Source organism: Hippichthys cyanospilos, chromosome 5 (genome assembly GCF_059441005.1).
Source record: "Hippichthys cyanospilos isolate Australia breed blue-spotted pipefish chromosome 5, RoL_Hcya_1.0, whole genome shotgun sequence".
Classification (NCBI taxonomy): domain Eukaryota; kingdom Metazoa; phylum Chordata; class Actinopteri; order Syngnathiformes; family Syngnathidae; genus Hippichthys; species Hippichthys cyanospilos.
This window is the reverse complement of record NC_142373.1, coordinates 2,438,992-2,450,352: the sequence shown is the minus strand read 5'-3', so window position 1 is coordinate 2,450,352 and position 11,361 is coordinate 2,438,992. Positions and strand designations below refer to the sequence as shown.

Sequence of the window (11,361 nt, the reverse complement as noted above, 5' to 3'; positions counted from 1 at the left end):
TACCATATATGGCAAACGTGTTTTTATGTCTTGGAAAACTGTAGTAAAAGGTGTTGCTATTTCAATAGCACATGATGTTACCAACATACAGTAAGAGACCTTTTGTTTAAGATCGCCTGATAAAAGAAAATATCTACACTGTATTAGGTTTTAACAGCCAATGGGGTAATAAGGTCACATACGGTGTTTGCAAATATTTGATATTTTGATTGCAATAAATGTTGCGTTTGAATATCATCATATCACTCCAAAAACATGCATGGCAGGTGTATTGGACATACTAAATTGTCCTTAAGTGTGATTGCGTGCGTGAATGGTTGTTCATCTCAGTGTGCCCTGCGATTGGCTGACAACCAGTCCAGGGTGTCCCCTACTATCCGAAGCCAGCTGGGATAGGCACCAGCAAGACAGCGACCCTTGTGAGGATAAACGACTGAAGAAAATGGATGGATGGATGGATTTCACCAGTTTGCATTTCATTCGAAGAACAAAATGCTTCATTGAAAGTTATGGTTTTGATATCGGCTTCAAAGAGATCCCATTTTTAATTCTAGATTTTAATTCTACAATGCTAATTAATTCAGTTTGCAAAAACATTGGCGCACTATGACCCTGTCTGATTTGAATGTCGCACAGTTTTCTGCCTATAGACAAGAGAAGAGGGTTTAATACTTAACACAAGACTGAGGTTGTGTCATCCTCCCAACTGTGTTTCAAAGGTCTAAGAGCCTTGAGTGATAGAAAAACAACAAGAAATATGAAGACTATTCAGTGCAGCAGTAAATTCTGTTCCATGCTCATCACAGCCTAACACAAAGAATAACAAACCCTGATAGCAACGAATGTATAACTACCACGAAGCTCATTTGTTCCCTCCTTCCCGCTCTTGATGAACCGCCCTCTGGAAGAACTAAGCCAAGGGCACGCAAAATGCTTTTACAAATATTGCTGTTGCCGACACCACCCTTAGCTGGTGACCATTTCCATGTGGTATGTCATCTAGTTTGCCATCTTGGACATGACCATCTTGACCACGTACTCTACATATTATAATCAGAAAATTGTGTTACAACAGCTAAATACAATCAAATACAATCAATCATCAGTTTTAGTCCTATAAATTACCGTATTTTTCGGACTATAAGCCGCAACTTTTTCTCATGATTTGAGCCCTGCGACTTATAGTCCAGTGCAGCTTATCTGTTGTTTTTTTTTTATAATTTTGCTAGCCAAAAGCAACCAAATGTGTGTATCTGTTTGAAGTTTCAATTTATGAAACAACTATGAAAGAGAACTGAAAAGATCTTACTCAATGGCTGTGCTCAAAAAGTTTTAAATATATATAATTTAAAAAAAACAACACATTTCTAAATTGAATATGAGAATGTATAAAATTTTGGATACATTTGTGACATGTAAATTTTATATATAATACTCTATATATGATTTTATTTGCGTATTTATGATTGTATGAATTAATTATGTGCAATGTATTTTTATGTTCACTAAAATAATCTATCAAACAAAAGGAGGTAAAAAAAGATGCTATTGAAGTATTGATTTCGATTGTGAACTGCTAATTAACTAACAGTATTCTGAAAGTGTTGAAAATATCCATCCATTTTCTATAAATATGTTGGGACTAAACATGTAGGCATGTTCAGTCTGTTAAAGAGAGGATTTTGCTGTTAGCAGACAATTACAAAAAAAAAAAAAATCCAAACTTCCATGTACTGTCTTTTTGCGGAAATATCTCGTTATTACCTGTGGTTTATAGTCCAGTGTGGCTTATCCATGACAAAAATCTTTTTTTTTGCTCATATTTTGCTGCTGCGGCTTATATACAGGTGCGGCTTATAGTCCGGCAAATACAGTATGTCTTTGAGTCTGAAACAGTTGTCATATCTCCAAGCAGAAAATGAACACACCCTTACAGATAGAATCATGGCCACATGGCCACATTTAATATGACTATGTCATCGCTGTATATGTTTTTTTCCCCCCACCTTGTTCACATCTTAATCTTTGTTTTGAAGCAAATTCTTTCAAACGTTCTGTCGGTTTTTCCTGTTTTAACCATCACCAGTCATTGTTAGAGGTAGAATGAGCCCGTAGATGAGAAAGAAACAAAATAAAATGGTATGTCTGACAGAAACATCTTTAAAATTTCATGCCACAAAAAGATAACAATACTGAACAAGTCCAAAATAAGTGAAAATATTCTGCCTCAATACGCTCAGGCTGCCTCCAACATGAGGACGATTTGGCGTATTGTCTTATTTATTTAACCTTTGTGTGGTGTTTTGTCCATTGCCGAACCTTTGCTGAAATTTTACCCAGATGGTGTATCAATGTTCAACATGAAAACACTTAGTTACCAGACTCCCAGGAGTGTGGCATTCATTGGCTAAAATACTGCAAGAAAGATGTGGAGGAAAATGACCTGAAATGGTCAAAATATTGCACAAGGAAAGAATGGAAGTATCCAGCACAAGTCTGTTCAAGTTCATATTATACCGCTATTGATTTTAAATGAAAGAGGCCGACTCAGATGCATCACTATTTTTAGTCAGTGTTGTCAAAAAAAACATAGACTCTCAGCCTTGAGGCACCAAAATGCCAGGTGGCTTCCTCTGCGTCAAGCTGAGGTTGATCTATACAACTTCTCTGATATTTGAAAAAGACACCATTTAATTCTCAAGCAGTATTTTCATATTTGATTCCAGTAAAAATAAGAAACTGTAACCATAACTAGGATTTGTAAATAAACATCCAATTTTCCATGTTTGGAAATGCAAGATTTCAGCCCGAGTGCGTCAACATATATAATGCATTGAGAATCATGTAAAAATGTTTGTCAGTGCGTCTCTAGTGGATTTTCCCTTTTTCCAGTTTCGATGCTGCACAGGCTCCGTCTGGCAGAAGCAGCCTGCGCTTTATCAACGTCAACAAGTGTGCAAGAATCCTCCCATTGCGACCTTGAGCGAAGCATTTATTCCCTTGCAAATTCAGTACAATGAAAGGTCTGTTATACGTATGAAATACACTCATCATCACAATAGTAGACATGACAGAGAAAACCAGACAAACCTCTGCAAAGTTTGGCAGCAGGCTTGTGCAAACCTTTTTTTTAAGAATTGATTTTGACTTTGTGGAGGCGTGGTTCAAAGGTTCAGGAAGGACCCACAAACTAGCGGCGATCTGAAGTCAAACTGTTCAGAGATATTTTGTACATGTGGAAGGACGTTATCAGTTGTGGAGGGTATGTAAGACAACAGATGCTGAGGTCAAAGGTGAGCTGAGTGGACACATACGACGATGCTCTCAGCTGATGCGTTCAAACTTGCAAGAACATTTGTTACTACTGCTGACACTCTTCTTATTTCACATGATTTGCTTGCTTGTTATCAGGATATTGTGAGTTCAATATTAATTTTTGCATAAATGTTCACTTTTCTAACTCATTGCAAAAAGGCAATTTCAAGAAAGTAAAAAGAGGCTTATAATAAGAAATATTTTCTTATTTTTCATCTAAAAAGGAAAATCAGCTAGTGTAGCAAAAAATAAAAAGAAAACAAAGTCTTGGAAAGGAATGCTTATTACACGATATTAAAGCTACCATTATTTTTTTGCTCCAAAATGTTTATATTTGTCCTCACAATATAGAAAATCTTTAGAAAATGATAGCAACAGAAAAACAAATCTTAATATAAGAACACACTTACACATACTCATTGGTGTAAATATTTGCAGAAAGACACCTATATTTTCCTAGTCTGTAATTTAAGGTAATTAGAATAATGTTTACTAAAATATACCATATTGTACTATTTTAAGGAAATGCATGAGAAAAATGATCGCTTTAACTGAGAAAAACTGGTCTGAATTTTGAAACGAATGAAAAATATTACTTTAAGATGATATTAGAACCATTTGTATAAAGGCTTAAAGATGGATATTTTAAGATACATTTTGAAAAAAGTTACCTGTAACTGAAAAATATTTGCTTAAATTTGACTTGTTAACTTGCCCACATTGAGATTAAGAAAAAAGTCTTGAATTAGGTTGTCTATGCAATAATTTTGTTTTTACTCCATTGGCAGATTATTTTTGCTTAAAACAAGAAAATTCGGCAAATTTTTTAGATAATGTTTTTGGTTTTGGTCCGACAGTTTTTGCAGTGCACAAAGCTGTTTCTGATAAAACTGCCTTACTAGATTGTGCAGCTGTCCATAATGTTGAACGTGTGGACAATGTGCTGTTAAGGAGCATGAACTTATTTGTTTTGGTTAGCTAGTCGGCCTCACAATTCTGAGCTTCTGGGTTTGAATTTTTGCTTCCTGTATAGAGTTTGTATGTTCTTCCTGTGCTTGCATGGGAACATGAATATGAATGGTTGGCTGTCTATGTGTGCCCTTAAACTGGCAACCAGGCTGCGGTGTGCCGCGCCTCTTGGCCAAAACCAGCTGGGGCAGTTTCCTAGCACCCGTGACCCAATGAGAACAACCTGTCAGGAGAAATTATATATTGTTAGTATTTTCTACTTATTTTTATGAACTTTCTTCTAAAGATGATAAGGCAAATAATTTAGGATTTTTTCAAGATTTGGGGGTGTCCATCGGCCCAGTGTCCAGCCCTGCTCTGAACAGTAGCTAAATCCCATCAAAACCCAAAAAGAGCGGACTAGTAAATTGACCATTAGGGCTTCTCACACAGTCCACCATTTTGTTTAGACTAGCCTCCTCGCCTATGCCACGTCAGATTTAGATTTTTTGTTTGTTTGTTTGTTTATGTCGCAGGACGCTGAAAAACGGATGAGGGCACCACAAATGACCTCAAGACCAGAATTTGGGCACCACTGTCTTCATGGATTGTAATCGGAAAATTTTGCTTCTGTGAATCTCTAATTCTAATTCTCCATTTGCACTCTGTTCGTGACCCTTTTCTGCCCTGTTCTCTGTCGATCATTCTCTCAAGCGTGGATAATTTGCGTTTAAAACTTAATTTTAAATGTTGGCAGAAAAATAAATATCGAGTATAGTACAATTCAGCACATGCAACAAAAAAACGTGTTCTTCATTACTCCCTCCATTACACTAAAGTGAAACTGAATATTTTCTCATGGTCCACCTGCGCAGTGACAGAGAAACAACTTCATCTAATATGCATTCGCCAATCCCGATTTTTTGGGGGGGGATCAATAATCCTTATTTCTTCAGGACGCGCTCGTTTGAATTACGCCCATTGGCCAAAAGGCACGTCAGTCACGATTGAGGTCACCATTGAGGCGGGGCTTGAATAGAGACAGAGAGACGGGCGCGTGTCAATTGTTGTTGGATTTCGCCGTCAAAAGTCGCTCGCTGGTGACCTGAGCATTGCAGCCGAGTCGATATCAAAAGCACCGTTTTTGTCGGGTGAGTCTCGGCCATGCTCACCGAAGAAGCAGATTCGCGTCTTTTTTCTAGTTCTTCCAACTTGGCTTCCTTCGTGCACTTTGACATCGGAGAAGACGCGACCTAGCCAAGTGCCTGGTTCGGAACCCTTTGGATTGAGTCCACTTGCAAGTGCACCGTGACCGACGTGGGCGGGTTCTGACGCACGCCCCCCCCCCCCCCCTCCCCCAAGCAAAAGCACTGGGAGGACTTGTTGCGCTTCATAAGGGGGGGAACGCGCCAATCTGTTTTTGCTCCAGAAGAACCAAACAGACGCGGCCGGCTGAGTTCAAGGACCAAAATAGTGTAACCAGCTCGTGGATGCGGTCGTGATTCAAGATCAAGCACACGCGCGCACACATAAGCTTAGACATTCTTTATTTGAACATTTAAATGGAATTGAAGCAGCGCCTAGGCAAACTTTCCACAGGTTGATTCATTTCCTTTTGCAAATCCACCGACTCGAGCCGCCTCAACATGTCAGAGCGCGATGGGCTGTGCAGCGACGGAGCGCCGGACTTCATTCCGGCTAGGGTGTCCCGCGGCCGGCGGAGCGGTGTTGTCCTGCCCGGCGGGGGCGCTCAGGACCCGGAGACCATGCTGGTGGAGTCAGTGAAGGCAGCACCGCGCCGGAGCAGCATCATAAAGGCAAGAAAGACCATATTTGCAAGTCGTGGGGTGGTTTATGTTGAAGTTTGGGAAAACCGCACAAAAAGAATTAGCTTTGACACTTGAGTGTTTACAACAGTCTGGAAACATACTATGTGCTTTTTGGTAGTGTGTTCATTCAACCGATGCTGTTGTTTGGGGCAACTCCTTCAAACGGTCATTTCGACCAAGATATTGCTGAATATGCTCCAACCACCCAAAAAGCACCTGTAGATCACAGGGCACCTGTTGAAAAACAGCCTTTCACACCTGGGACACATTAGACTGTTTAATGTGACTACTACTCTGGATTTTGGTGGCATGTGAGAAGTACTCACACAGGAATCATTGTAGCCCACATATAAATTCTCCATCACTACAACACTCGATTTAGGGTTGAACAAACTAACCAAGTTGACTTCCGTGCCACATGAAATTTGACCACTTATTGTAATAGAAAAAAATGCATATAGTGTGTATATATATATATATATATATATATATATATATATATATATATATATATATATATATATATATATATATATATATATGAATCAGTGGCGGTCCATGCATTTCACACTTACGCCTTCAGTGATGAATATGAAATACCCCTCAGAAGCACACGTATGCTTTACATCTATAAACATGCTTGAGTAATTAAAACTTATCATTATATGTGCTAAAACTTATTAACTTCTAATGTTGTACACAATTGATCAACATTGCGCCGCCTCCCTGCAGTGAGCATCCAATCACGTCACATTCAACGTGAAGCTTCGAGATGCTCACCTTATGACTCGATTGGCTATTGCAGGAAGTTTAACATCTCAACAAATGAAATTGGGTAAAAATGGTTCTTTGGCTTCACCCCCAAAACAATGTCTCCATTTAACTTACAAATCATTCCTGAGGCATCTTCTGCCAAAGTTTGCTTGATTTATTGTTGCTTGCGCTCGCGCGTGTGTGTGTGCGTGTGTGGTTTTGAATGGCAAATTACCCTCATGGAAAATTTCATTTCTGATTTTTTGCGTCAATTAAAACATGATTTGCCCTTTGGTGTGGCCTTGTGGTGGCCAGAAAGTTTTAGCATAGATATTTAAAATGCATTTTGGCACATGCATATATTTTACTGTGGAAAGTGTAAAAATATCATGATCTAGGTCCTTTATGCACAGGGACACATGATTTGTAATGCAACATGCGATCATCTTTTTATCTTAATATTTCATATTTCATTCCTGATTTACATTTCATCCCAAATAAACAAGCATAAAAGTGGACATTTGTAGCTACTATGTCCCAGACTGATTTGGTACACATGTGTTGCCTCATGTGGGTAAACATCACAAGTGACTTCATTGAGGAGGATGCAAACATTATCAATCCTAAACCTAAGCCTTTAAGCATCAATGTTGCAAAATTTCACCAGTGCAACTTTTACAGTTATCTGTTTATCACTACCCTTTTCACAATACAAAACTTTTGATACAAAAATATTGAATATTTCATTGAAAAACGCTGGCACCCAATAATCAGAATCTAATTGTGACCAAGATTCTCACTCCTAATTTTAATGGGCAGGTGCTATGGCTAAGCTAAAACGGGTGTTTTCACACTGATTAAAAAGTATATGAAGATATGTATCTTCACATTTTGTAATATTATTATTAGGCTCCATCACACCCGCTACCCTCGTGAGAATAAGCAGTTTAACCCTTTAATGGGCACAGTGGCCACGTTCACCCAGTAGTCTAAACAGGTAAAAACTGCCTTTATTAGGCACACTTTTTTTAAGGCCTTGTTCAGAGTTATTGTTCATAACAATTCAAAACACATTTCATACTTTGTATTGAAGGTTGCAAATGAAAAAAGTCAATATGCAAGTCATTTGTGTTGCACATGCGTAAAGCAGGAAAAAAATGGCCAAAGTGAATGCGAAATGAACGAAACAGAAGCTTTCAATGCCTCATCGGGTTCCCTCTTAAGAATAATGTATGCACATTTTTAGTGATGCTCAAATGAAGCTATTGTGGCCTTTTTGTGGCCATATAGGGCCAATTTTTTTGAAACTGGCGTAATTTTGGGAAGCTTCTGTAATAGCTAGTGACCTCTGCTGGCAGAAACAAGCACTGCATTTGGAAAAAAAAAACCCTTTGAATTGGTTGCAATGATGCTGAAGTGGAATCCATAAATCCATTATCTGTTGCCATTTATCCTCATTAGGCTCGCAGGCCTGCTGGTGCCTATCTCAGCTGTCTATGGGCAGTAGGTGGGGGACACCCTGAGCTGGTTTCCAGCCAATTGCAGGAAGTGGAATCCTATTACGAAGTAATGATTAATTAATTGAAAATAAATATATTTTTACATCTTTACTTATTTATTGTTATAGTAATGTGACAGCAAATCTAAAAAAATGTTTTTATCATTTATATTCATGATTTTCAAACAATATGTATGCGTGTTGACTGCTGGCGGCGCGAATGACTCGCAGTTCTACTTTGCCTGGTAGTTTGGCGTGACGTCATCTCAGTTTGCATATTCAACTACAGTCCAAAGGCTCAGATCCAATAATGCAGAGAGTCAGATCCACGAATCCACAGGAGAGATTTGCAAATCCAAAGGAGAGATCCATGGAAAAAAAATATGAAGTCCTGTCTCGCGAGTGTCGTACTCATACAAATGGTGAACACTCATCTGTCTTTTTGACAGCGATCTTATTCCATTAAGGGTTGCCTTCAAGTAACTTAACCACCCAAAATGGATGTAAAAAATCTGAAGCATTCATTTAATTTGCGTCTTTTGCTTCTCTTGGTTTTAAATATAATAATATTAAGAGATTGGGACACTTTATATGGCTCCCCAGGGTTTAGTCTCTGCACAAATATACACCCTTGTAACAGGTGAAAATGTTAAAGAAAGGTATCAATTTACTCATATGTGTGCCTTTGATGCTTTACTTGTTTTAAGCTGCGCCTGGCTGCACACGCCTTACACGGTATATGTTGCCCACCTCTGGTTATATTCCGATGGTCCAGTTCCAAAGCTCTCACCTCTGTTGAGGTGACCTCATGCTTTTCCATGCTCACCTATGCTCAGGTTGCAAGTGAGTAAGAAGCAGGGTGAGGAAGTGAGGAAAATGATCTTGTTTGGCCATCATTTACACTACATGTCTTGGGCTCATTTGTCAGCAAGTGTGAGCTGGGCTCATGTATCTCCACTCAAACCAGGACACAGGGATATATGTGTCACCACAAGTGGCTCCGGATTATGGGTTCGTCGTTTGAAAAAAGCCACAAGTGGCTCCGATTTAAGAGGTTGTCGTTTGAAAAAAGCCACAAGTGGCTCCGATTTAAGAGGTTGTCGTTTGAAAAAAATGCTTATTGTTTTTTTTTCAAAATCCATATTTATTGCCACTTCTTTCCTCTTAGATTGCGGGTGAGCTGTAGCCTACCCCAATTTGCTATTGATTATAGTAATTGTAGTAAATTATAGCACATAAGTGTTTATTTACAACCTAACGGTAGAGCCTGGGTAAATCTATGTACAAACATTCAGATTTTCAAAAGGTGATTTTATTTAGGAGAAAAATATTCAAATCTACCTCATCCTGTATAAAGTACGTGCCTACTAAGCCTAATGTCATTTTGGGCAGCATTTAGCAGCAAGAATTGAATGTTTTCTATTACTGGCAGTAAGTATTTGTCTGTGGAGAGGTTTTGGCCAATTTTCCTTGCAGAATTGCTTCATTTTTTTTTTTAGCCTTTTAAGGTCACACACCACAGTATTTCAATCTGATTCAAGTTCAGACTTTAACTAGGTCACTCTAAAACCTTCATTTTATAATTTTTTGAACCACAGAGTTGGCTAGTGTTGTGTTTTGGATCATTGCTGCAGAAATCAAGTGTGCTTTAGTTGGAGGTCAGGATTGGCTGTACATTCTCCTTCAGAATTTTCAGGTAAATAGCAGATTTATTATTTATTTTTACCTCAAGGGCTATTTCTTTCTCAAAAGAAAATGCTTTAGACAGAAAGGTTATAAAATCTGTTCAGTATTTATGATGGCAAATCCTTATGTTTGAGGTCAACATCGAGTTGGGCCAGGCATGGAATTTCTATAGTTTAAAAGAGCTTAACACAAATAGAGGAGCCTCTTGTTTTCTTTGCATGCCATCCACCCTACAGTCATTCACTACCATGAAAATAAGAAGCGAGAAGACGACAACGTACTTTTAAGATAAAATGACCCAAGCGTCTTTTCTTCCTTCTTCTATTGCTTCTAATACCACTGGATTGCGCATGTGCGGCCTCTCAGGTCAATCTTGGAACTACAATATGACTTACATTCCAGCTCTGAAGTTGGACTGTGTATTCTGTGACCCTCCCAGTTATACAAAAAAACCTTATGATAAATGCAGGTAATCTTGACATCAGCAGGCAGTGTAAAATCCTCTGCAACAAATGTTGACGGCATGTTTATGTTGCAAACTAGCCACCCCGAATTAACTGTGCCCGCCGCTGGTTGCTTCCAAGGAATAAACTCCATTTTGTCTTCCTACCATGGTGTTGTGATTGCACTTCATAGCAATTTCGCATGATTGGAAAAAGTGCTGGAATTGATTAGAAAAAAAAAAAATCAATTAATGCTACCTGCTTGGCTCATTTCACACGCAAAGCAAACATCTGTGTCTTTATCACCCGCCAACGGTCCGTGACAGAGACCTGTCCGTCCGCAAGAGCCAGATGAACAGATTGGTTCGTCTCAAAATCCCTGACAGGAAGTGGTGGATAAGAGACGTCATGTCAGAGATGGGCTTGGTCGTGTGTGGCAACGTTGCACTGTCGATGTACACTGCAACATGCTGTCGCGTCAAATAACTGTCAATGGGACAATTTGACCTGCTCCCATTTTCAGCCTTAGTTTGAAATTTAGTTATTTCAGTTGTTTTGACTTTTATTTTTTTTTTTTTAACAAGAATAACTTCAATAATAATAGAATAACTTCAAAACAGACATCAATCGGATAAATCAGTATTTTCTTGTCTTAAGTAAATGTAGGCCACGGGCGATTATTTATTGATCGACTAAATGGCTGTGGACACATTTTTTCTAAAAAAAAGATATTGTAGACATAACTTTATTATATTAGCTTTTCACGCGCTAGAAATGTGCATATTATATTTAGCTTTATGAAATGACTGATTGCCCGAGCTACTCAGATATGTTACAACTTTATCTCTCTTGACCAATAAGAAGCGCTCTACTAAAATAAAGAAAATGA

General features: G+C 38.5%; 1 protein-coding gene across 1 annotated transcript in view; it reads left to right on the top strand.

The window, feature by feature from the left end:
• The first annotated feature begins 5,574 nt into the window (after positions 1-5,574).
• LOC148423138 (inactive phospholipase C-like protein 1) overlaps positions 5,575-11,361 on the top strand; it is a 71,093-nt gene continuing 65,306 nt past the window's right edge. The window contains exon 1 of the mRNA XM_088415510.1: positions 5,575-6,080. Within this exon, the coding sequence (XP_088271636.1) occupies positions 5,910-6,080 (171 nt within the window). The 5' untranslated portion in view covers positions 5,575-5,909. The remainder of the gene's footprint in view (positions 6,081-11,361) is intronic.